This window comes from Scyliorhinus torazame, chromosome 9, assembly GCF_047496885.1.
Source record: "Scyliorhinus torazame isolate Kashiwa2021f chromosome 9, sScyTor2.1, whole genome shotgun sequence".
In the NCBI taxonomy this organism is placed as follows: Eukaryota; Metazoa; Chordata; class Chondrichthyes; order Carcharhiniformes; family Scyliorhinidae; genus Scyliorhinus; species Scyliorhinus torazame.
The window spans coordinates 2,828,210-2,855,843 of record NC_092715.1 but is presented as its reverse complement, the minus strand read 5'-3'; the positions used below and the strand labels follow the sequence as shown (position 1 = coordinate 2,855,843).

The 27,634-nt window shown below is 50.0% G+C and overlaps 1 protein-coding gene across 1 annotated transcript in view; it reads right to left on the bottom strand.

The window, feature by feature from the left end:
- Positions 1-2,534: 2,534 nt before the first annotated feature.
- Positions 2,535-27,634, bottom strand: part of skp2 (S-phase kinase-associated protein 2, E3 ubiquitin protein ligase) — a 37,481-nt gene continuing 12,381 nt past the window's right edge. The window contains exon 3 of the mRNA XM_072517530.1: positions 2,535-4,662. Coding sequence (XP_072373631.1) covers positions 4,461-4,662 — 202 coding nt within the window. The 3' untranslated portion in view covers positions 2,535-4,460. The remainder of the gene's footprint in view (positions 4,663-27,634) is intronic.

Sequence of the window (27,634 nt, the reverse complement as noted above, 5' to 3'; positions counted from 1 at the left end):
TATGTAGACAGTCCAACTAGGGAAGGGGCGGTACTGGACCTGGTATTGGGAATGAGCCCGGCCAGGTGGTAGAAGTTTCAGTAGGGGAGCATTTCGGGAACAGTGACCACAATTCAGTAAGTTTTAAAGTGCTGGTGGCCAAGGATAAGAGTGGTCCTAGGGTGAATGTGCTAAATTGGGGGAAGGCTAATTTCAAAAATATTAGGCGGGAACTGAAGAACCTAGATTGGGGCGGATGTTTGAGGGCAAATCAACATCTGACATGTGGGAGGCTTTCAAATATCAGTTGAAAGGAATTCAGGGCCGGCATGTTCCTGAGGAAGGATAAATTTCATGATCCTTGGACAACGAGGGATATTGTAGGTTTCGTCAAAAAGAAAAAGGAGGCAATGGTCAGGGCTAGAAGGCTGGCCTTCTAGACGAAGCCCATGTAGAATATAAGGAAAGTAGGAAGGAACTTAAGCAAGGAGTCAGGAGGGCTAAAAGGGGTCACGAAAAGTCATTGGCAAATAGGGTTAAGGAAAATCCCAAGGCTTTTCACACGTATATAAAAAGCAAGAGGGTAGCCAGGGAAAGGGTTGGCCCACTGAAGGATAGGCAAGGGAATCTATGTGTGGAGCCAGAGGAAATGGGCGAGGTACTAAATAAATACTTTGCATCAGTATTCACCAAAGAGAAGGAATTGGTGGATGTTGAGTCTGGAGAAGGGGGTGTAGATAGCCTGGGTCACATTGAGATTCTAAAAGACGAGGTATTGGGCGTCTTGAAAAATATTAAGGTAGATAAGTCCCCAGGGCCTGATGGGATCTACCCCAGAATACTGAAGGAGGCAAGAGAGGAAATTGCTGAGGCCTTGACAGAAATCTTTGAATCTACGCTGTCTTCAGGTGATGTCCCGGAGGACTGGAGAATAGCCAATGTTGTTCCTTTGTTTAAGAAGGGTAGCAAGGATAATCCAGGGAACTACAGGCCGCTGAGTTTTACGTCAGTGGTAGGGAAATTACTGGAGAGAATTCTTTGAGACAGGATCTACTCCCATTTGGAAGCTAGGGGTCGTATTAGCAAGAGGCAGCACGGTTTTGTGAAGGGGAGGTCGTGTCTCACTATCTTGATAGAGTTTTTCGCGGAAGTCACAAAGATGATTGATGCAGGTAGGGCAGTGGATGTTGTCTATATGGATTTCAGTAAGGCCTTTGACAAGGTCCCTCATGGCAGACTGGTTCAAAAGGTGAAGTCACACGGGATCAGAGGTGTGCTTGCAAGATGGATACAGAACTGGCTAGGTCATAGAAGGCAGTTGGAAGGCTGCTTTTCTGATTGGTTGGCTGTGACTAGTGGTGTTCCGTGGGGATCAGTGCTGGAACCGTTGCTGTTCGTAGTATATATAAATGATTTGAAGGAAAATATAACTGGTCTGATTAGTAAGTTTGCGGACGACACAAAGGTTGGTGGAATTGCGGATAGCGATGAGGACTGTCAGAGGATACAGCAGGATTTAGATTGTTTGGAGACTTGGGCGGAGAAATGGCAGATGGAGTTTAATCCGGACAAATGCGAGGTAATGCATTTTGGAAGGTCTAATGCAGGTAGGGAATATACAGTGAATGGTAGAACCCTCAAGAGTATTGACAGTCAGAGAGATCTTGGTGTCCAAGTCCACAGGTCACTGAAAGGGGCAACACAGATGGAGAAGGTAGTCAAGAATGCATACGACATGCTTGCCTTCATTGGCCGGGGCATTGAGTATAAAAATTAGTAAGTCATGTTGCAGCTGTATAGAACCTTAGTTAGGCCACACTTGGAGTATAGTGTTCAATTCTGGTCGCCACACTACCAGAAGGATGTGGAGGCTTTAGAGAGGGTGCAGAAGAGATTTACCGGAATGTTGCCTGGTATGGAGGGCATTAGCTATGAGGAGCGGTTGAATAAACTCGGTTTGTTCTCACTGGAACGAAGGAGATTGAGGGGCAATCTGATAGAGGTCTACAAAATTATGAGGGGCATAGACAGAGTGGATAGTCAGAGGCTTTTCCCCAGGGTAGAGGAGTCAATTACTAGGGGGCATAGGTTTAAGGTGAGAGGGGCAAGGTTTAGAGTAGATGTACGAGGCAAGTTTTTTACGCAGAGGGTAGTGGGTGCCTGGAACTCACTACCGGAGGGGGTGGTGGAAGCAGGGACGATAGTGACATTTAAGGGGCACCTTGACAAATACATCAATAGGATGGGAATAGAGGGATACGGACCCAGGAAGTGTAGAAGATTGTAGTTTAGTCGGGCAGCATGGTCGGCACGGGCTTGGAGGGCCGAAGGGCCTGTTCCTGTGCTGTACATTTCTTTGTTCTTTGTCCTTACCCGGTCTGGCCTACATGTGACTCCAGATCCACAGCAATGCGGTTGACTCTGAATGGCCCTCTCAAGGACAACAAATGCTGACCCAGTGATGGCCACATGCCGTGAATGAATGAAAGAAACTCCCTTGTGGATTGGCAGGTGTGACAGGATTATCCGTACAAATTTATGTCAATCCCACAGAGTAATAATACAAAAGTCCTTTATTGGCTTTTATAAGAAAATCATACAATACCGACCATTAATACTAATGACATATTCACAGTCCCGAGTATAATAAAGACCGATATTAATGAGACAAACAGTGGGAACATTCAGAGTTTCACTGAGGGTGAAATCTTGTCTGATTCGGAAGCATTGATTCTAAAGCGCCTCAAAGAAAATAAAATACTGCAGGCGTTGGAAATCTGAAAGAGAAACATTGAAAATAGAAGCAGGAGGAGGCCATTCGGCCCTTCGAGCCTGCTCCCCATTCATCACCATCATGGCGGATCATCCAACACAACAGCTTAATCCTGCATTCCTCACAACATAAAATAAAAACAAAATGCGGAAATACTCAGCAAGTTTGATCACCTTTCCTCAGAATTAAAGGTTTCTAACCCGGATGTGGGGAGAAAAGATTGAATGAGAAAAGGTGAAGATGGTGACAGACAAACGGAGGTGAAATGGAGGAGGATGGCAATGCCTCCCACCCAGGCATTGCCCTCTTCCAAACCCTTCCATCAGGCAGAAGGTAAGGAAGTCTCCAGACATAGGAACAGCTTCTTTCCCACAGCTACAAGACTCCTCAACGACTCCCCCTCGGACTGATCTGTTCCCTGTAAGAACACTATTCACGACGCCCTATGCTGCTCTTGCTCATGTATTTGCTTTGTTTGGCCCCTTGTTCCGCACTGTAACCAATCACTGTTTGTCGATGTACCATTTGTCAATGTTCTCTGTTGATTATTCTTTTTGTCTACTATGTACGTACTGTGTACGTTCCCTCGGCCGCAGAAAAATACTTTTCACTGTACAGAATCAGACGGTGGAAAGAGATTCAACATTTACATCAGCTGCCATAGAATATGATTGTTGCAAAACATTACCTCATCTGATTTTAGTTTATTTGAATTTGGTTTTAACAAGAAACGACCGGGTTCTGGAATCTCCGCCGCTCGAGGACAGTTTTGTTTGGTCTGTCAGCTCCAAGGCTGCAATTCCTTTTACCAACGGAACATTGTGAACACAAACTCGCTTAAAAGTTAATATAAAAAATGTAAAATCGTTAACAATCTGATCTCGGTCTCAGTAAATTTCTCTTCTCTCCGATCCCTGGATCTCTGTCGCTGACTGGATCAGAAGCTGCTGCATTCTCAGACCCGGGTGTGTTGGTGGGAGAGATACAGACCCGGGTGTGTTGGTGGGAGAGATACAGACCCGGGTGTGTTGGTGGGAGAGATACAGACCCGGGTGTGTTGGTGGGAGAGATACAGACCCGGGTGTGTTGGTGGGAGAGATACAGACCCGGGTGTGTTGGTGGGAGAGATACAGACCCGGGTGTGTTGGTGGGAGAGATACAGACCCGGGTGTGTTGGTGGGAGAGATACAGACCCGGGTGTGTTGGTGGGAGAGATACAGACCCGGGTGTGTTGGTGGGAGAGATACAGACCCGGGTGGGTGGGAGTGATACAGACCCGGGTGTGTTGGTGGGAGTGATACAGACCCGGGTGTGTTGGTGGGAGAGATACAGACCCGGGTGTGTTGGTGGGAGAGATACAGACCCGGGTGGGTGGGTGGGAGTGATACAGACCCGGGTGTGTTGGTGGGAGAGATACAGACCCGGGTGGGTGGGAGAGATACAGACCCGGGTGTGTTGGTGGGAGAGATACAGACCCGGGTGTGTTGGTGGGAGAGATACAGACCCGGGTGTGTTGGTGGGAGAGATACAGACCCGGGTGTGTTGGTGGGAGAGATACAGACCCGGGTGTGTTGGTGGGAGAGATACAGACCCGGGTGTGTTGGTGGGAGAGATACAGACCCGGGTGGGTGGGAGAGATACAGACCCCTCTGCACGGACACTGCTGGATGAGGAGCTGCTTGCTGACTCTTGCTGTGTAGTGCGCCGCTCACACACTCGGCAGGCCCAGCCGACAGTCAATCCCCCAGATGGTTTCCATCTTTCCGTTGCCAAGTGTGGGTCGGCCAATGGTCGTCAGGGGAAACGTGTTGATTTTAATCTGAGCAATCAGTTCCTTCACATTGGCTGTGGAGTCCCGCACCAATCCATAAATATTCAGAGTTTTCAGGGTGGCAATCTCCCCCAGGTTCCTGTGCACAGACCAGCAGAAACCAATAAATAACTGACAGACCCGTTAGAGCAGGGGAACCGGCACCAATGCCACTGATTGCAGCCTGAAGGTACAGACAAACTTCACACAGGTCACACAATATCCACACAATCAACGTGATCAGGGTGTCCTCCATCTAACCCAGGGATCACCGGACAGTGATCAGGAGCAGGAACCCTGGCTGATTTCCCCTCTCTCTCTAACATAGAACATGGAACATAGAACGATACAGCGCAGTACAGGCCCTTCGGCCCACGATGTTGCACCGAAACAAAAGCCATCCAACCTACACTATGCCATTATCATCCATATGTTTATCCAATAAACTTTTAAATGCCCTCAATGTTGGCGAGTTCACCACTGTAGCAGATAGGGCATTCCACGGCCTCACTACTCTTTGCGTAAAGAACCTACCTCTGACCTCTGTCCTCTGTCCTATATCTATTACCCCTCAGTTTAAAGTTATGTCCCCTCGTGCCAGCCATATCCATCCGCGGGAGAAGGCTCTCACTGTCCACCCTATCCAACCCCCTGATCATTTTGTATGCCTCTATTAAGTCTCCTCTTAACCTTCTTCTCTCCAACGAAAACAACCTCAAGTCCATCAGCCTTTCCTCATAAGATTTTCCCTCCATACCAGGCAACATCCTGGTAAATCTCCTCTGCACCCGCTCCAAAGCCTCCACGTCCTTCCTATAATGCGGTGACCAGAACTGTACGCAATACTCCAAATGCGGCCGTACCAGAGTTCTGTACAGCTGCAACATGACCTCCCGACTCCGGAACTCAATCCCTCTACCAATAAAGGCCAACACTCCATAGGCCTTCTTCACAACCCTATCAACCTGGGTGGCAACTTTCAGGGATCTATGTACATGGACACCTAGATCCCTCTGCTCATCCACACTTTCAAGAACTTTACCATTAGCCAAATATTCCGCATTCCTGTTATTCCTTCCAAAGTGAATCACCTCACACTTCTCTACATTAAACTCCATTTGCCACCTCTCGGCCCAGCTCTGCAGCTTATCTATATCCCTCTGTAATCTGCTACATCCTTCCACACTATCGACAACACCACCGACTTTAGTATTGTCTGCAAATTTACTCACCCACCCTTCTGCGCCTTCCTCTAGGTCATTGATAAAAATGACAAACAGCAACGGCCCCAGAACAGATCCTTGTGGTACTCCACTTGTGACTGTACTCCATTCTGAACATTTCCCATCAACCACCACCCTCTGTCTTCTTTCAGCTAGCCAATTTCTGATCCACATCTCTAAATCATCCTCAATCCCCAGCCTCCGTATTTTTTGCAATAGCCTACCGTGGGGAACCTTATCAAACGCTTTGCTGAAATCCATATACACCACATCAACTGCTCTACCCTCGTCTACCTGTTCAGTCACCTTCTCAAAGAACTCAATAAGGTTTGTGAGGCATGACCTACCCTTCACAAAGCCATGCTGACTATCCCTGATCATATTATTCCTATCTAGATGATTATAAATCTTGTCTCTTATAATCCCCTCCAAGACTTTACCCACTACAGACGTGAGGCTCACCGGCCTATAGTTGCCGGGGTTGTCTCTGCTCCCCTTTTTGAACAAAGGGACCACATTTGCTGTCCTCCAGTCCTCTGGCACTATTCCTGTAGCCAATGATGACATAAAAATCAAAGCCAAAGGTCCAGCAATCTCTTCCCTGGCCTCCCATAGAATCCTAGGATAAATCCCATCAGGTCCCGGGGACTTATCTATTTTCAGCCTGTCCAGAATTGCCAACACCTCTTCCCTACGTACCTCAATGCCATCTATTCTATTAGCCTGGGGCTCAGCATTCTCCTCCACAACATTATCTTTTTCCTGAGTGAATACTGACGAAAAATATTCATTTAGTATCTCGCCTATCTCTTCAGACTCCACACACAATTTCCCATCCCTGTCCTTGACTGGTCCTACTCTTTCCCTAGTCATTCGCTTATTCCTGACATACCAACAGAAAGCTTTTGGGTTTTCCTTGATCCTACTTGCCAAATACTTCTCATGTCCCCTCCTTGCTCGTCTTAGCTCTCTCTTTAGATCCTTCCTCGCTACCTTGTAACTATCCATCGCCCCAACCGAAACTTCACACTTCATCTTCACCAGGGATAACCCAGGGATCACTGGACAGTGATCAGGAGCAGGAACCCTGGCTGATTTCCCCTCTCTCTCTCTAACCCAGGGATCACTGGACAGTGATCGGGAGCAGGAACCCTGGCTGATTTCCCCTCTCTCTCGAACCCAGGGGTCACTGGACAGTGATCAGGAGCAGGAACCCTGGCTGATTTCCCCTCTCTCTCTCCAACCCAGGGATCACTGGACAGTGATCAGGAGCAGGAACCCTGGCTGATTTCCCCTCTCGCTCTAACCCAGGGATCACTGGACAGTGATCAGGAGCAGGAACCCTGGCTGATTTCCCCTCTCTCTCTCTAACCCAGGGATCACTGGACAGTGATCAGGAGCAGGAACCCTGGCTGATTTCCCCTCTCTATTTAACCCAGCGGTCACTGGACAGTAATCAGGAGCAGGAACCCTGGCTGATTTCCCCTCATTCTCTAACCCAGGGATCACTGGACAGTGATCAGGAGCAGGAACACTGGCTGATTTCACCTCTCTCTCTAACCCAGGGATCACTGGGCATTGATTAGGAGCAGGAACACTGGCTGATTTCCCCTCTCTCTCTCTAACCCAGGGATCACTGGCCAGTTATCAGGAGCAGGAACCCTGGCTGATTTCCCCTCTCTCTCGAACCCAGAGGTCACTGGACAGTGATCAGGAGCAGGAACCCTGGCTGATTTCCCCTCTCTCTCTAACCCAGGGATCACTGGACAGTGATCAGGAGCAGGAACCCTGGCTGATTTCCCCTCTCTCTCCAACCAGGGATCACTGGGCAGTGATCAGGAGCAGGAACACTGGCTGATTTCCCCTCTCTCTCTCTAACCCAGGGATCACTGGACAGTGATCAGGAGCAGGAACACTGGCTGATTTCCCCTCTCTCTCGAACCCAGGGGTCACTGGACAGTGATCAGGAGCAGGAACCCTGGCTGATTTCCCTTCTCTCTCTAACCCAGGGGTCACTGGACAGTGATCAGGAGCAGGAACCCTGGGTGATTTCCCCTCTCTCCCTCTCTCTAACCCAGGGGTCACTGGACAGTGATCAGGAGCAGGAACCCTGGCTGATTTCCCCTCTCTCTCTCTCTAACCCAGAGGTCACTGGACAGTGATCAGGAGCAGGAACCCTGGCTGATTTCCTCTCTCTCTCTCAAACCCAGGGGTCACTGGACAGTGATCAGGAGCAGGAACCCTGGCTGATTTCCCCTCTCACTAACCCAGGGATCACTGGACAGTGATCAGGAGCAGGAACTCTGGCTGATTTCCCCTCTCTCTCTAACCCAGGGATCACTGGACAGTGATCAGGAGCAGGAACCCTGGCTGATTTCCCCTCTCTCTCCAACCAGGGATCACTGGACAGTGATCAGGAGCAGGAACCTTGGCTTATTTCCCCTCTCTCTCTAACCCATGGATCACTGGACAGTGATCAGGAGCAGGAACGCTGGCTGATTTCCCATCTCTCTCTAACCCAGGGATCACTGGACAGTGATCAGGAGCAGGAACCCTGGCTGATTTCCCCTCTCTATTTAACCCAGTGGTCACTATACAGTAATCAGGAGCAGGAACCCTGGCTGATTTCCCCGCACTCTCTAACCCAGGGATCACTGGACAGTGACCAGGAACCCTGGCTGATTCCACCTCTCTCTCTAACCCAGGGATCACTGGGCAGTGATTAGGAGCAGGAACCCTGGCTGATTTCCCCCCTCTCTCTCTAACCCAGGGATCACTGGACAGTGATCAGGAGCAGGAACACTGGCTGATTTCCCCTCTCTCTCTAACCCAGGGATCACTGGACAGTGATCAGGAGCAGGAACCCTGGCTGATTTCACCTCTCTCTCTAACCCAGGGATCACTGGGCAGTGATTAGGAGCAGGAACCCTGGCTGATTTCCCCCCTCTCTCTCTAACCCAGGGATCACTGGACAGTGATCAGGAGCAGGAACCTGGCTGATTTCCCCTCTCCCTCTCTAACCCAGGGGTCACTGGACAGTGATCAGGAGCAGGAACCCTGGCTGATTTCCCCTCTCTCTCTCAAACCCAGGGGTCACTGGACAGTGATCAGGAGCAGGAACCCTGGCTGATTTCCCCTCTCACTAACCCAGGGATCACTGGACAGTGATCAGGAGCAGGAACTCTGGCTGATTTCCCCTCCCTCTCTAACCCAGGGATCACTGGACAGTGATCAGGAGCAGGAACCCTGGCTGATTTCCCCCCTCTCTCCAACCAGGGATCACTGGACAGTGATCAGGAGCAGGAACCTTGGCTTATTTCCCCTCTCTCTCTAACCAAGGGATCACTGGACAGTGATCAGGAGCAGGAACGCTGGCTGATTTCCCCTCTCTCTCTAACCCAGGGATCACTGGACAGTGATCAGGAGCAGGAACCCTGTCTGATGTCCCCTCTCTCTCTCAAACCCAGGTGTCACTGGACAGTGATCAGGAGCAGGAACCCTGGCTGATTTCCCCTCTCACTATCCCAGGGATCACTGGACAGTGATCAGGAGCAGGAACTCTGGCTGATTTCCCCTCTCTCTCTAACCCAGGGATCACTGGACAGTGATCAGGAGCAGGAACCCTGGCTGATTTCCCCCCTCTCTCCAACCAGGGATCACTGGACAGTGATCAGGAGCAGGAACCCTGGCTGATTTCCCCTCACTCTCTAACCCAGGGATCACTGGACAGTGACCAGGAACCCTGGCTGATTTCACCTCTCTCTCTAACCCAGGGATCACTGGGCAGTGATTAGGAGCAGGAACCCTGGCTGATTTCCCCCCTCTCTCTCTAACCCAGGGCTCACTGGACAGTGATCAGGAGCAGGAACACTGGCTGATTTCCCCTCTCTCTCTAACCCAGGGATCACTGGACAGTGATCAGGAGCAGGAACCCTGGCTGATTTCCCCCCCTCTCTCAAACCCAGGGATCACAGGACAGTGATCAGGAGCAGAAACACTGGCTGATTTCCCCTCTCTCTCTAACCCAGGGATCACTGGACAGTGATCAGGAGCAGGAACCCTGGCTGATTTCCCCTCTCTCTCGAACCCAGGGGTCACTGGACAGTGATCAGGAGCAGGAAACCTGGCTGATTTCCCCTCTCTCTCTCTAACCCAGGGGTCACTGGACAGTGATCAGGAGCAGGAACCCTGGCTGATTTCCCCTCTCTCTCCAACCCAGGGATCACCGGACAGTGATCAGGAGCAGGAACCCTGGCTGATTTCCCCTCTCTCTCTCTCACTAACCCAGGGATCACTGGACAGTGATCAGGAGCAGGAACCCTGGCTGATTTCCCCTCTCTCTCTCACCCAGGGATCACTGGACAGTGATCAGGAGCAGGAACCTGGCTGATTTCCCCTCTCCCTCTCTAACCCAGGGGTCACTGGACAGTGATCAGGAGCAGGAACCCTGGCTGATTTCCCCTCTCTCTCCAACCAGGGATCACTGGACAGTGATCAGGAGCAGGAACCTTGGCTTACTTCCCCTCTCTCTCTCTAACCCAGGGATCACTGGACAGTGATCAGGAGCAGGAACGCTGGCTGATTTCCCCTCTCTCTCTAACCCAGGGATCACTGGACAGTGATCAGGAGCAGGAACCCTGGCTGATTTCCCCTCTCTATTTAACCCAGCGGTCACTATACAGTAATCAGGAGCAGGAACCCTGGCTGATTTCCCCTCACTCTCTAACCCAGGGATCACTGGACAGTGACCAGGAACCCTGGCTGATTTCACCTCTCTCTCTAACCCAGGGATCACTGGGCAGTGATTAGGAGCAGGAACCCTGGCTGATTTTCTCCCTCTCTCTCTAACCCAGGGATCACTGGACAGTGATCAGGAGCAGGAACACTGGCTGAGTTCCCCTCTCTCTCTAACCCAGGGATCACTGGACAGTGATCAGGAGCAGGAACCCTGGCTGATTTCACCTCTCTCTCTAACCCAGGGATGACTGGGCAGTGATTAGGAGCAGGAACCCTGGCTGATTTCCCCCCTCTCTCTCTAACCCAGGGATCACTGGACAGTGATCAGGAGCAGGAACCCTGGCTGATTTCCCCTCTCTCTCTCTAACCCAGGGGTCACTGGACGGTGAACAGGAGCAGGAACCCTGGCTGATTTCCCCTCTCTCTCTAACCCAGGGATCACTGGACAGTGATCAGGAGCAGGAACCCTGGCTGATTTCCCCTCTCTCTCTAACCCAGGGATCACTGGACAGTGATCAGGAGCAGGAACCTGGCTGATTTCCCCTCTCCCTCTCTAACCCAGGGGTCACTGGACAGTGATCAGGAGCAGGAACCCTGGCTGATTTCCCCTCTCTATTTAACCCAGTGGTCACTATACAGTAATCAGGAGCAGGAACCCTGGCTGATTTCCCCGCACTCGCTAACCCAGGGATCACTGGACAGTGACCAGGAACCCTGGCTGATTTCACCGCTCTCTCTAACCCAGGGGTCACTGGACAGTGATCAGGAGCAGGAACCCTGGCTGATTTCCCCTCTCACTAACCCAGGGATCACTGGACAGTGATCAGGAGCAGGAACTCTGGCTGATTTCCCCTCTCTCTCTAACCCAGGGATCACTGGACAGTGATCAGGAGCAGGAACCCTGGCTGATGTCCCCTCTCTCTCTCAAACCCAGGTGTCACTGGACACTGATCAGGAGCAGGAACCCTGGCTGATTTCCCCTCTCACTAACCCAGGGATCACTGGACAGTGATCAGGAGCAGGAACCTTGGCTTATTTCCCCTCTCTCTCTAACCCAGGGGTCACTGGACAGTGACCAGGAACCCTGGCTGATTTCACCTCTCTCTCTAACCCAGGGATCACTGGGCAGTGATTAGGAGCAGGAACCCTGGCTGATTTCCCCCCTCTCTCTCTAACCCAGGGATCACTGGACAGTGATCAGGAGCAGGAACACTGGCTGATTTCCCCTCTCTCTCTAACCCAGGGATCACTGGACAGTGATCAGGAGCAGGAACCCTGGCTGATTTCCCCCCCTCTCTCAAACCCAGGGATCACTGGACAGTGATCAGGAGCAGGAACCCTGGCTGATTTCCCCTCTCTCTCTAACCCAGGGGTCACAGGACAGCGATCAGGAACAGGAACCCTGGCTGATTTCCCCCCTCTCTCTAACCCAGGGATCACTGGACAGTAATCAGGAGCAGGAACCCTGGCTGATTTCCCCTCCCTCTCTAACCCAGGGATCACTGGACAGTGATCAGGAGCAGGAACCCTGGCTGATTTCCCCCCTCTCTCTAACCCAGGGATCACTGGGCAGTGATCAGGAGCAGGAACCCTGGCTGATTTCCCCACTCTCTCTAACCCAGGGATAACTGGACAGTGACCAGGAGAAGGAACCCTGGCAGATTTCCTCTCTCTCTCTAACCCAGGGATCACTGGACAGTAATCAGGAGCAGGAACCCTGGCTGATTTCCCCTCAATCTCTAACCCAGGGATCACTGGACAGTGATCAGGAGCAGGAACCCTGGCTGATTTCCCTACTCTCTATAACCCAGGGATCACTGGACAGTGATCAGGAGCAGGAACCCTGGCTGATTTCCCCTCTCTCTCTAACCCTGGGATCACTGGACAGTGATCAGGAGCAGGAGCTCTGGCTGATTTCCCCTCTCTCTCTAACCCAGGGGTCACTGGACAGTGATCAGGGGCAGGAACCCTGGCTGATTTCCCCTCTCTCTCCAACCAGGGATCACTGGTCAGTGATCAGGAGCAGGAACCTTGGCTTATTTCCCCTCTCTCTCTAATCCAGGGATCACTGGGCAGTGATCAGGAGCAGGAACACTGGCTGATTTCCCCTCTCTCTCTAACCAGGGATCAGTGGACAGTGATCACGAGCAGGTACCCTGGCTGATTTCCCCTCTCTATTTAACCCAGGGATCACTGGACAGTAATCAGGAGCAGGAACCCTGGCTGATTTCCCCTCTCTATTTAACCCAGCGGTCACTATACAGTAATCAGGAGCAGGAACCCTGGCTGATTTCCCCTCACTCTCTAACCCAGGGATCACTGGACAGTGACCAGGAACCCTGGCTGATTTCACCTCTCTCTCTAACCCAGGGATCACTGGGCAGTGATTAGGAGCAGGAACCCTGGCTGATTTCCCCCCTCTCTCTCTAACCCAGGGATCACTGGACAGTGATCAGGAGCAGGAACACTGGCTGATTTCCCCTCTCTCTCTAACCCAGGGATCACTGGACAGTGATCAGGAGCAGGAACCCTGGCTGATTTCCCCCCCTCTCTCAAACCCAGGGATCACTGGGCAGTGATCAGGAGCAGGAACCCTGGCTGATTTCCCCACTCTCTCTAACCCAGGGATCACTGGACAGTGACCAGGAGAAGGAACCCTGGCAGATTTCCTCTCTCTCTCTCTCTAACCCAGGGATCACTGGACAGTAATCAGGAGCAGGAACCCTGGCTGATTTCCCCTCAATCTCTAACCCAGGGATCACTGGACAGTGACCAGGAGCAGGAACCCTGGCTGATTTCCCCACTCTCTATAACCCAGGGATCACTGGACAGTGATCAGGAGCAGGAACCCTGGCTGATTTCCCCTCTCTCTCTAACCCAGGGGTCACTGGACAGTGATCAGGAGCAGGAACCCTGGCTGATTTCCCCCCCCTCTCTCTCTCTAACCCAGGGATCACTGGACAGTGACCAGGAGCAGGAACCCTGGCTGATTTCCCCTCACTCTAACCCAGGGGCCATTGGACAGTGATCAGGAGCAGGAACCCTGGCTGATTTCCCCTCTCTCTCTCTAACCCAGGGATCACTGGGCAGTGATCAGGAGCAGGAACCCTGGCTGATTTCCCCACTCTCTCTGACCCAGGGATCACTGGACAGTGACCAGGAGAAGGAACCCTGGCAGATTTCCTCTCTCTCTCTCTCTAACCCAGGGATCACTGGACAGTAATCAGGAGCAGGAACCCTGGCTGATTTCCCCACAATCTCTAACCCAGGGATCACTGGACAGTGACCAGGAGCAGGAACCCTGGCTGATTTCCCCACTCTCCATAACCCTGGGATCACTGGACAGTGATCAGGAGCAGGAACCCTGGCTGATTTCCCCTCTCTCTCTAACCCTGGGATCACTGGACAGTGATCAGGAGCAGGAACTCTGGCTGATTTCCCCTCTCTCTCTAACCCAGGGGTCACTGGACAGTGATCAGGAGCAGGGATCCTGGCTGATTTCCCCTCTCTCTCTAACCCAGGGATCACTGGACAGTGATCAGGAGCAGGAACCTTGGCTGATTTCCCCTCTCTCTCTAATCCAGGGATCACTGGGCAGTGATCAGGAGCAGGAACCCTGGCTGATTTCCCCCCTCTCTCTAACCCAGGGATCACTGGGCAGTGATCAGGAGCAGGAACCCTGGCTGATTTCCCCACTCTCTCTAACCCAGGGATCACTGGACAGTGACCAGGAGAAGGAACCCTGGCAGATTTCCTCTCTCTCTCTCTCTAACCCAGGGATCACTGGACAGTAATCAGGAGCAGGAACCCTGGCTGATTTCCCCACAATCTCTAACCCAGGGATCACTGGACAGTGACCAGGAGCAGGAACCCTGGCTGATTTCCCCACTCTCTATAACCCTGGGATCACTGGACAGTGATCAGGAGCAGGAACCCTGGCTGATTTCCCCTCTCTCTCTAACCCTGGGATCACTGGACAGTGATCAGGAGCAGGAACTCTGGCTGATTTCCCCTCTCTCTCTAACCCAGGGGTCACTGGACAGTGATCAGGAGCAGGAACCCTGGCTGATTTCCCCTCTCTCTCTAACCCAGGGGTCACTGGACAGTGATCAGGAGCAGGAACCCTGGCTGATTTCCCCTCTCTCTCTAACCAGGGATCACTGGTCAGTGATCAGGAGCAGGAACGCTGGCTGATTTCCCCTCTCTCTCTAACCCAGGGATCACTGGACAGTGATCACGAGCAGGTACCCTGGCTGATTTCCCCTCTCTATTTAACCCAGCGGTCACTGGACAGTAATCAGGAGCAGGAACCCTGGCTGATTTTCCCTCACTCTCTAACCCAGGGATCACTGGACAGTGACCAGGAGCAGGAACCCTGGCTGATTTCACCTCTCTCTCTAACCCAGGGATCACTGGGCAGTGATCAGGAGCAGGATCCTGGCTGATTTCCCCCCCTCTCTCTAACCCAGGGATCACTGGACAGTGATCAGGAGCAGGAACACTGGCTGATTTCCCCTCTCTCTCTCTAACCCAGGGATCACTGGACAGTGACCAGGAGCAGGAACACTGGCTGATTTCCCCTCTCTCTCTAACCCAGGGATCACTGGACAGTGACCAGGAGCAGGAACACTGGCTGATTTCCCCTCTCTCTCTAACCCAGGGATCACTGGACAGTGACCAGGAGCAGGAACACTGGCTGATTTCCCCTCTCTCTCTAACCCGGGATCACTGGACAGTGATCAGGAGCAGGAACCCTGGCTGATTTCCCTTCTCTCTCGAACCCAGGGGTCACTGGACAGTGATCAGGAGCAGGAACCCTGGCTGATTTCCCCTCACTCTCCAACCCAGGGATCACCGGACAGTGATCAGGAGCAGGAACCCTGGCTGATTTTCCCTCTCTCTCTAACCCAGGGATCACTGGACAGTGATCAGGAGCAGGAACCCTGGCTGATTTCCTCTCTCTCTCTCTAACCCAGGGATCACTGGACAGTGACTAGGAGCAGCAACCCTGGCTGATTTCCCCCCTGTCTCTCTTACCCAGGGATCACTGGACAGTGATCAGGAGCAGGAACACTGGCTGATTTCCCTACTCTCTCTAACCCAGGGGTCACTGGACAGTGATCAGAGGCAGGAACCCTGGCTGATTTCCCCTCTCTCTCTCTAACCCAGGGATCACTGGACAGTGATCAGGAGGAGGAACCCTGGCTGATTTCCCCTCTCTCTCTAACTCAGGGATCACTGGACAGTGATCAGGAGCAGGAACCCTGGCTGATTTCCCCTCTCTCTCTAACCCAGGGGATCACTGGACAGTGATCAGGAGCAGGAACCCTGGCTGATTTCCGCTCTCTCTCTCTCACCCAGGGATCACTGGACAGTGATCAGGAGCAGGAACCCTGGCTGATTTCCCCAGTCTCTAACCCAGGGATCACTGGACAGTGATCAGGAGCAGGAACCCTGGCTGATTTCTCCCCTTTCTCTGGAGCTGTTTCTATCGGTCGGCAGCAAGCTGTGGGCATGTTATTATCTGTGAGACTCGGCTATGGACATCTAGAGGTTACAGAAAGCATAAAACTGCAGGGAAGGGCTTACAAAATCAGCACAGCTCCTACCGAATGGGTTGATAGAGGAGGGGCAGCACGGTAGCATTGTGGATAGCACAATTGCTTCACAGCTCCAGGGTCCCAGGTTCGATTCCGACTTGGGTCACTGTCTGTGCGGAGTCTGCACATCCTCCCCGTGTGTGCGTGGGTTTCCTCCGGGGGCTCCGGTTTCCTCCCACAGTCCAAAGATGTGCAGGTTAGGTGGATTGGCCATGATAAATTGCCCTTAGTGTCCAAAATTGCCCTTAGTGTAGGGTGGGGTTACTGGGTTATGGGGATAGGGTGGAGGTGTTGACCTTGGGTCGGGTGCTCTTTCCAAGAGCCGGTGCAGACTCGATGGGCCGAATGGCCTCCTTCTGCACTGTGAATTCTATGATAGAGACCAGCAAAAGGTCACAATGCAGCTTATAAGGGCTACGAAAAGAGTTTATGAAACAAAATTTGCAAGGGACATCAAAATCAATTAGTAGTAGTTTTATCATGACATAAAGGGAAAGCGGGTATTCAGGAACAATGTTGGCCTTGGTCATGGCAGTGTCCCTTTAAGAAAGGTTTTGTCTTATCACATGGCTTCAGTGATGTCATTGTGGGTGGAGCTGGGCTGTGGCTGAGCGTTTTACTTTCGCTTTCACATTTGACTACTGTGGACTCAGTCAGAGAACAGAAGTATTTTGGCCCGTCTCTCTCTATTTTCAATTGAAATATCTGTTCCAGTAAAACCCACCGATTATAGCTACCTGCTTTCATAGAATTTAAAAAAAAAAAGTGGGTTACCTGCTTTGGTAACTTAAAAGATATAGTTTACTTTCCGGAAGGATTTAAACCTGCTGGTGAGACGGGGTCAGAATCTCCGGGAAAGCCAGTCTTATTCAAGTGAGAATGCAGAGTGCTGGGCCACGCCCTTGAATAGGGGTTTTGGGGATTTTATTTTTGAATTGGAACAGTTAAGAGAGGATTCATTAAGGGTCATACATAGACTACTGTAGCTGTGGGGGATCTTTACGTTTCTAATTGATAAAAATTCTTGCTGTGTGTTTATATAAATGTTAACTAAGTTCTTAGAATAAAGCTTGCTTTGATGAAAGTGACTGTTGAATCACAGCTGAAGGGAAGATTCTTGTGTTCATCCGAGCCAAATTCAACAGAAAAGTTGTAGATCAGGTGAACTCCATAATATACTTTGGAGTTTCTCAGCCCTGGCCCAGAACACTGTTAAAGACTGAAAGTGGAGACATTGCCAGGGACTTTGGCGAAATGACAAACATATATGGCAGGGAAGGCAGTGCAATGTTCCTCCTGCGGAACGTTTGAGGTGAGGGACGCCGTCAGTGTCCCTGCTGATTTCATCTGTGGGAAGTGCACCCATCTCCAGCTCCTCAGAAACCGCGTTAGGGAACTGGAGCTGGAGCTGGATGAACTTCGGATCATTCGGGAGGCAGAGGTGGTCATAGATAGAAGCTTCGGGGATGTAGTGACTCCAAAGGATAAAGATAGATGGGTGACGGTGAGAGGGGCTGGGAGGAAGCAGTCAGTACAGTGATCCCCTGTGGTCGTTCCCCTTAGTAACAAGTATTCCGCTTTGGATACTGTTGGGGGGGGGGGCGACTTACCAGGGGTAAGCCATGGGGTACAGGTCTCTGGCACAGAGTCTGTCCCTGTTGCTCAGAAGGGAAGGGGGGCGAGAGGATTAGAGCATTAGTAATTGGGGACTCCATAGTTAGGGGGATAGATAGGAGATTCTGTGGGAACGAGAGAGACTCGCGTTGGTGTGTTGCCTCCCAGGTGCCAGAGTCCGTGATGTCTCGGATCGTGTATTCGGGATCCTTAAGGGGGAGGGGGAGCAGCCCCAAGTCGTGGTCCACATAGGTACCAACGACATAGGTAGGAAAAGGGATAGGGATGTAAGGCAGGAATTCAGGGAGCTAGGGTGGAAACTTAGATCGAGGACAAACAGAGTTATTATCTCTGGGTTGTTACCCGAGCCACATGATAGCGAGACGAGGAATAGGGAGAGAGAGAGAGGAGTTGAACACATGGCTACAGGGATGGTGCAGGATGGAGGGTTACAGATTTCTGGATAATTGAGGCTCATTCTGGGGTCGGTGGGACCTCTACAAACGGGATGGTCTGCACCTGGACCAGAGGGGTACCAATATCCTGGGGGGGGGGGAAATTTGATAATGCTCTTCTGGAGGGTTTAAACTAGTTGAGCAGGGGCTTGGGAACCTGAATTGTAGCTCCAGTATACAGGAGGTTGAGAGTAGTGAGGTCATGAGTAAGGTTTAAACCCTCCAGGAGGGTTTAAACTAGTATGGCAGGGGTGTGGGCACGGGAGCAATAGGTCAGAAGGTGAGAGCATTGAGGGAGAACTAGGGAATAGGGACAGTGGGGCTCTGAGGCAGAGCAGACAGGGAGAAGTTGCTGAACACAGCGGGTCTGGTGGCCTGAAGTGCATATGTTTTAATGCAAGAAGTATTACGGGTAAGGCAGATGAACTTAAAGCTTGGATTACTACTTGGAACTATGATGTTGTTGCCATTACAGAGACCTGGTTGAGGGAAGGGCAGGATTGGCAGCTAAACGTTTCAGGATTTAGATGTTTCAGGCGGAATAGAGGGGGATGTAAAAGGGGAGGCGGAGTTGCGCTACTGGTTCGGGAGAATATCACAGCTGTACTGCGGGAGGACACCTCAGAGGGCAGTGAGGCTATATGGGTAGAGATCAGGAATAAGAAGGGTGCAGTCACAATGTTGGGGGTTTACTACAGGCCTCCCAACAGCTAGCGGGAGATAGAGGAGCAGATAGGTAGACAGATTTTGGAAAAGAGTAAAAACAACAGGGTTGTGGTGATGGGAGACTTCAACTTCCCCAATATTGACTGGGACTCACTTAGTGCCAGGGGCTTAGGCGGGGCGGAGTTTGTAAGGAGCATCCAGGAGGGCTTCTTAAAACAATATGTAGACAGTCCAACTAGGGAAGGGGCGGTACTGGACCTGGTATTGGGGAATGAGCCCGGCCAGGTGGTAGATGTTTCAGTAGGGGAGCATTTCGGTAACAGTGACCACAATTCAGTAAGTTTTAAAGTACTGGTGGACAAGGATAAGAGTGATCCTAGGATGAATGTGCTAAATTGGGGGAAGGCTAATTATAACAATATTAGGCGGGAACTGAAGAACCTAGATTGGGGGCGGATGTTTGAGGGCAAATCAACATCTGACATGTGGGAGGCTTTCAAGTGTCAGTTGAAAGGAATTCAGGACCGGCATGTTCCTGTGGGGAAGAAGGATAAATACGGCAATTTTCGGGAACCTTGGATAACGAGAGATATTGTAGGCCTCGTCAAAAAGAAAAAGGAGGCATTTGTCAGGGCTAAAAGGCTGGGAACAGACGAAGCCTGCGTGGAATATAAGGAAAGTAGGAAGGAACTTAAGCAAGGAGTCAGGAGGGCTAGAAGGGGGTCACGAAAAGTCATTGGCAAATAGGGTTAAGGAAAATCCCAAGGCTTTTTACACGTACATAAAAAGCAAGAGGGTAGCCAGGGAAAGGGTTGGCCCACTGAAGGATAGGCAAGGGAATCTATGTGTGGAGCCAGAGGAAATGGGCGAGGTACTAAATGAATACTTTGCATCAGTATTCACCAAAGAGAAGAAATTGGTAGATGTTGAGTCTGGAGAAGGGTGTGTAGATAGCCTGGGTCACATTGAGATCCAAAAAGACGAGGTGTTGGGTGTCTTAAAAAATATTAAGGTAGATAAGTACCCAGGGCCTGATGGGATCTACCCCAGAATACTGAAGGAGGCTGGAGAGGAAATTGCTGAGGCCTTGACAGAAATCTTTGGATCCTCACTGTCTTCAGGGGATGTCCCGGAGGACTGGAGAATAGCCAATGTTGTTCCTGTGTTTAAGAAGGGTAGCAAGGATAATCCAGGGAACTACAGGCCGGTGAGCCTTACTTCGGTGGTAGGGAAATTACTGGAGAGAATTCTTCGAGACAGGATCTACTCCCATTTGAAAGCAAATGGACGTATTAGTGAGAGGCAGCATGGTTTTGTGAAGGGGAGGTCGTGTCTCACTAACTTGATAGAGTTTTTCGAGGAGGTCACTAAGATGATTGATGCAGGTAGGGCAGTGGATGTTGTCTATATGGACTTCAGTAAGGCCTTTGACAAGGTCCCTCATGGTAGACTAGTACACAAGGTGAAGTCACACGGGATCAGGGGTGAGCTGGCAAGGTGAATACAGAACTGGCTAGGTCATAGAAGGCAGAGAGTAGCAATGGAAGGATGCTTTTCTAATTGGAGGGCTGTGACCAGTGGTGTTCCACAGGGATCAGTGCTGGGACCTTTGCTCTTTGTAGTATATATAAATGATTTGGAGGAAAATGTAACTGGTCTGATTAGTAAGTTTGCAGACGACACAAAGGTTGGTGGAATTGCGGATAGCGATGAGGACTGTCAGAGGATACAGCAGGATTTAGATTGTTCGGAGACTTGGGCGGAGAGATGGCAGATGGAGTTTAATCCGGACAAATGTGAGGTAATGCATTTTGGAAGGTCTAATGCAGGTAGGGAATATACAGTGAATGGTAGAACCCTCAAGAGTATTGAAAGTCAAAGAGATCTAGGAGTACAGGTCCACAGGTCATTGAAAGGGGCAACACAGGTGGAGAAGGTAGTAAAGAAGGCATACGGCATGCTTGCCTTCATTGGCCGGGGCATTGAGTATAAGAATTGGCAAGTCATGTTGCAGCTGTATAGAACCTTAGTTAGGCCACACTTGGAGTATAATGTTCAATTCTGGTCGCCACACTACCAGAAGGATGTGGAGGCTTTAGAGAGGGTGCAGAAGAGATTTACCAGAATGTTGCCTGGTATGGAGGGCATAAGCTATGAGGAGCGATTGAATAAACTCGGTTTGTTCTCACTGGAACGAAGGAGGTTGAGGGGCGACCTGATAGAGGTATACAAAATTATGAGGGGCATAGACAGAGTGGATAGTCAGAGGCTTTTCCCCAGGGTAGAGGGGTCAATTACTAGGGGGCATAGGTTTAAAGGTGAGAGGGGCAAGGTTTAGAGTAGATGTACGAGGCAAGTTTTTTTACGCAGAGGGTAGTGGGTGCCTGGAACTCGCGACCGGAGGAGGTGGTGGAAGCAGGGACGATGGTGACATTTAAGGGGCATCTTGACAAATACATGAATAGGAAGGGAATAGAGGGATACGGACCCAGGAAGTGGAGAAGATTGTAGTTTAGTCGGGCAGCATGGTCGGCACGGGCTTGGAGGGCAGAAGGGCCTGTTCCTGTGCTGTACATTTCTTTGTTCTTTGTGTGGTGGAGACAGATTCACACAGCGAGTGGTTAGGATCCGGAATGTTCTGTCTGAGAGTGAGTGAGACAGATTCACACAGCGAGTGGTCAGGATCTGGAATGTTCTGTCTGATAGTGAGAGAGACAGATTCACACAGCGAGTGGTTAGGATCTGGAATGTTCTGTCTGAGAGTGAGAGAGACAGATTCACACAGCGAGCGGTTAGGATCCGGAATGTTCTGTCTGAGAGTGAGAGAGACAGATTCACACAGGATGGGAATAGTGGGATACGGACCCAGGAAGTGTAAAAGATTGTAGTTTAGTCGGGCAGCATGGTCGGCACGGGTTTGGAGGGCCAAAGGGCCTGTTCCTGTGCTGTACATTTCTTTGTTCTTTGTTCTTTGTTGTTCTTGTTTCAAAGTTGCGGGAGTGTACCGGCAGGCAGGAAGGTGGTTTAAAGTGTGTCTTCTTCAATGCCAGGAGCATCCGGAATAAGATGGGTGAACTTGCGGCATGGGTTGGTACCTGGGACTTCGATGTTGTGGCCATTTCGGAGACATGGATAGAGCAGGGACAGGAATGGTTGTTGCAGGTGCCGGGGTTTAGATATTTCAGTAAGCTCAGGGAAGGTGGTAAAAGGGGGGAGGGGTGGCATTGTTAGTCAAGGACAGTATCACGGTGGCAGAAAGGACATTTGATGAGGACTCGTCTACTGAGGTAGTATGGGCTGAGATTAGAAACAGGAAAGGAGAGGTCACCCTGTTAGGGGTTTTCTATAGGCCTCCGAAAAGTTCCAGAGATGCAGAGGAAAGGATTGCAAAGATGATTCTGGATAGGAGCGAAAGCAACAGGGTAGTTGTTATGGGGGACTTTAACTTTCCAAATATTGACTGGAAACGCTATAGTTCGAGTACTTTAGATGGGTCTGTTTTTGTCCAATGTGTGCAGGAGGGTTTCCTGACACAGTATGTAGATAGGCCAACGAGAGGTGAGGCCATTTTGGATTTGGTACTGGGTAATGAACCAGTACAGGAGTTAGATTTGGAGGTAGGTGAGCACTTTGGTGATAGTGACCACAATTCGATTACGTTTACTTTAGTGATGGAAAGGGATAGGTATATACCGCAGGGCAAGAGTTATATCTGGGGGAAAGGCAATTATGATGCGATGAGGCAAGACTTAGAATGCATCGGATGGAGAGGAAAACTGCAGGGGATGGGCACAATGGAAACGTGGAGCTTGTTCAAGGAACAGCTACTGCGTGGCCTTGATAAGTATGTACCTGCCAGGCAGGGGGGGGGGGGGGGGGGGGAGTGGTCAAGCAAGGGAACCGTGGTTTACTAAAGCAGTCAAAACACTTGTCAAGAGGAAGAAGGAGGCCTATGTAAAGATGAGATATGAAGGTTCAGTTAGGGCGCTCGAGAGTTACAAGTTAGCTAGGAAGGACCTAAAGGGAGAGCTAAGAAGAGCCAGGAGGGGACATGAGAAGTCTTTGGCAGGTAGGATCAAGGATAACCCTAAAGCTTTCTATAGATGTCAGGAATAAAAGAATGACTAGGGTAAGAGTAGGGCCAGTCAAGGACAGTAGTGGGAAGTTGTGCTTGGAGTCCGAGGAGATAGGAGAGGTGCTAAATGAATATTTTTCGTCAGTATTCACACAAGAAAAGTCAGTGTTGTCGAGGAGAATACTGAGATTCAGGTACTAGACTAGAAGGGCTTGAGGATTCTCGGGGAAGCTAGTGAGGAGATTGCTGAGCCTTTGGCTTTGATCTTTAAGTCATCTTTGTCTACAGGAATAGTGCCAGAAGACTGGAGGATAGCAAATGTTGTCCCCTTGTTCAAGAAGGGGAGTAGAGACAACCCCAGTAACTATAGACCAGTGAGCCTTACTTCTGTTGTGGGCAAAATATTGGAAAGGTTTATAAGAGATAGGATGTATAATCATCTGGAAAGGAATAATTTGAATCGAGATAGTCAACACGGTTTTGCGAAGGGTAGGTTGTGCCTCACAAACCTTATTGAGTTCTTTGAGAAGGTGACCAAACAGGTGGATGAGGGTCAAGCAGTTGATGTGGTGTATATGGATTTCAGTAAAGCGTTTGATAAGGTTCCCCATGGTTGGCTACTGCAGAAAATACAGAGGCATGGGATTCAGGGTGATTTAGCAGTTTGGATCAGAAATTGGCTAGCTGGAAGAAGACAAAGGGTGGTGGTTGATGGGAAATGTTCAGACTGGAGTGCAGTTACTAGTGGTGTGCCACAAGGATCTGTTTTGGGGCCACTGCTGTTTGTCATTTTTATAAATGACCTGGAGGAGGGCGTAGAAGGATGGGTGAGTAAATTTGCAGATGACACTAAAGTCAGTGGAGTTGTGGACAATGCGGAAGGATGTTACAAGTAACAGAGGGACATAGATAAGCTGCAGAGCTGGGCTGAGAGGTGGCAAATGGAGTTTAATGCAGAAAAGTGTGAGGTGATTCATTTTGGAAGGAATAACAGGAAGACAGAGTACTGGGCTAATGGTAAGATTCTTGGTAGTGTGGATGAGCAGAGAGATCTCGGTGTCCATGTACATAGATCCCTGAAAGTTGCTACCCAGGTTGAGAGGGTTGTTAAGAAGGCGTACGGTGTGTTAGCTTTTATTGGTAGAGGGATTGAGTTTCGGAGTCATGAGGTCATGTTGCAGCTGTACAAAACTCTGGTGCGGCCGCATTTGGAGTATTGCGTGCAATTCTGGTCGCCGCATTATAGGAAGGATGTGGAAGCATTGGAAAGGGTGCAGAGGAGATTTACCAGAATGTTGCCTGGCATGGAGGGAAGACCTTATGAGTAAAGGCTGAGGGACTTGAGGCTGTTTTCGTTAGAGAGAAGAATGTTAAGAGGTGACTTAATTGTGAGATACATCTCTGACAAGATGATCAGAGGATTGGATAGGGTGGACAGTGAGAGCCTTTTTCCTCGGATGGTGATGTCTAGCACGAGGGGACATAGCTTTAAATTGAGGGGAGATAGATATAAGACAGATGTCAGAGGTAGGTTCTTTACTCAGAGAGTAGTAAGGGCGTGGAATGCCCTGCCTGCAACAGTAGTGGACTCGCCAACACTAAGGGCATTCAAATGGTCATTGGATAGACATATGGACGATAAGGGAATAGTGTAGATGGGCTTTAGAGTGGTTTCACAGGTTGGCGCAACATCGAGGGCTGAAGGGCCTGTACTGAATCATAGAATCATAGAAGTTTACAGCATGGAAACAGGCCCTTCGGCCCAACCAGTCCATGCCGCCCAGTTTTTAACCATTAAGCTAGTCCCAGTTGCCCGCACTTGGCCCATAACCCTCTATACCCATCTTACCCATGTAACTATCTAAATGTATTTTAAAAGACACAATTGTACCCGCCTCTACTACTACCTCTGGCAGCCCATTCCAGACACTCACTACCCTCTGAGTGAAGAAATTGCCCCTCTGGGCCCTTCTGAATCTCTCCCCTCTCACCTTAAACCTATGCCCTCTAGTTTTAGACTCCCCTACCTTTGGGAAAAGATGTTGACTATCTACCTTATCTATGCCCCTCTTTATTTTATAGACCTCTATAAGATCACCCCTAAGCCTCCTACGCTCCAGGGAAAAAAGTCCCAGTCTATCCAGCCTCTCCTTATAACTCGAACCATCAAGTCCCGGCAACATCCTAGTAAATCTTTTCTGCACTCTTTCCAGTTTAATAATATCCTTTCTATAATAGGGTGACCAGAACTGCACACAGTATTCCAAGTGTGGCCGTACCAATGTCTTGTACAACTTCAACAAGACGTCCCAACTCCTGTATTCAATGTTCTGACCAATGAAACCAAGCATGCCGAATGCCTTCACCACCCTGTCCACCTGCGACTCCACCTTCAAGGAGCTATGAACCTGTACTCCTAGATCTCTTTGTTCTATAACTCTCCCCAACGCCATACCATTAACTGAGTAGGTCCTGGCCTGATTCGATCTGCCAAAATGCATCACCTCACATTTATCTAAATTAAACTCCATCTGCCATTCGTCGGCCCACTGGCCTAATTGATCAAGATACCGTTGCAATCCTAGATAACCTTCTTCACTATCCACTGTGCCACCAATCTTGGTGTCATCTGCAAACTTACTAACCATGCCTCCTAAATTCTCATCCAAATCATTAATATAAATCACAAATAACAGTGGACCCAGCACCGATCCCTGAGGCACACCACTGGTCACAGGCCTCCAGTTTGAAAAACAACCCTCTAAAACCACCCTCTGCCTTCTGTCGTCCAGCCAATTTTGAATCCAATTGGCAACCTCACCCTGGATCCCGTGAGCTATAACCTTCTGCAACAACCTACCATGCGGTACCTTGTCAAAGGCTTTGCTAAAGTCCATGTAGACAACGTCTACTGCACTGCCCTTATCTACCTTCTTGGTCACCCCCTCAAAAAACTCAATCAAATTTGTGAGACATGATTTTCCACGCACAAAGCCATGCTGACTGCCTCGAATCAGTCCTTGCCTCTCTAAATGCTTGTAGATCCTGTCTCTCAGAATACCTTCTAGCAACTTACCTACTACAGACGTTAGGCTCACCGGTCTGTAGTTCCCAGGCTTTTCTCTGCTGCCCTTCTTAAACAAGGGCACAACATTCGCCACTCTCCAATCTTCAGGCACCTCACCTGTGGCTGCCGATGATTCAAATATCTCTGTTACGGGACCCACAATTTCCTCCCTAGCCTCCCACAACACCCTGGGATACATTTCATCAGGTCCCGGGGATTTATCTACCTTGATGCGCTTTAAGGCTTCCAGCACCTCCTCCTCTGTAATATGCACACTTCTCAAGACATCACTATTTATTTCCCTTAGTTTCCTAACATCCATGCCTTTCTCCACCGTGAATACCGATGAGAAATATTCATTCAGGATCTCACCCAACTCTTGTGGCTCTGCACATAGATGCCCTTGTTGATCCTTAAGAGGCCCTACTCTGTCCCTAGTTACTCTTTTCCCCTTTATGTATTTGTAGAATCTCTTTGGATTCTCCCTTGCATTATTTGCCAAAGCAATTTCATGTCCCCTTTTTGCCCTCCTGATTTCCCTCTTAACTCTATTTCGACAATCTCTATACTCTTCAAGGGATCCACTTGATCCCAGTTGCTTATGCACGTCATATGCCTCCTTCTTCTTTTTGACCAGAGTCTCAATATCTCGAGTCATCCAGGGTTCCCTACTTCTACCAGCGTTGCCCTTCACTCTAAAGGGAATGTGCTTACCCTGAACCCTGGTTAACACATTTTTAAAAGCCTCCCATTTACCAGCCGTCCCTTTGCCTGCCAACAGTCTCCCCCAATCTACCTCTGAAAGTTCCTGTCTGATACCATCAAAATTGGCCTTGCCCCAATTAAGAATTTTAACTCTTGGGCCAGACTTATCATTCTCCATAGCTATCTTAAAACTAATGGAATTATGGTCACTTGTCCCAAAGTGATCCCTCACTAGCACTTCTGTCACTTGCCCTTCCTTATTTCCCAAGACGAGGTCAAGTTTTGCCCCCTCTCTAGTCGGTCCATCCACATACTGAATGAGAAATTCCTCCGGAATACACTCAACAAATTTCCCTCCATCCAAGCCCCTAATGCTATGGCTGTCCCAGTCAATGTTGGGAAAGTTAAAGTCCCCTACTACTACCACCCTATTATTCTTGCAGCTATCTGTAATCTCCTTACATATTTGCTCCTCTATTTGACTATTTGGGGGCCTGTAGTACAGTCCTACCAAGGTGATCTCTCCCTTCTTATTTTTCAGTTCCACCCATATAGACTCAGTGGGCGAACCCTCGGATATATCCCCTCTAAGTACTGCCGTGATGTTCTCCCTAATCAAAAACGCCACTCCCCCTCCTCTCTTACCTCCTGTTCTATCCTTTCTATAGCATCTGTACCCCGGAACATTGAGCTGCCAGTCTTGCCCCTCCCTTAGCCATGTTTCAGTCATAGCTATAATATCCCAGTCCCATGTGCCCGTCCATGCCCTGAGTTCATCCGCTTTGCCCGTCAGGCCCCTTGCATTGAAATAAATGCAGTTTAACGTAGACCTTCCTTGCTCTCTGCCCTGCTTTCTCAGGTCATGCTTTACACACTCTCCCTTCCTGCCTTTTGTTTCTGTCCCCACTGACTTCCTACATCGGTTCCCAC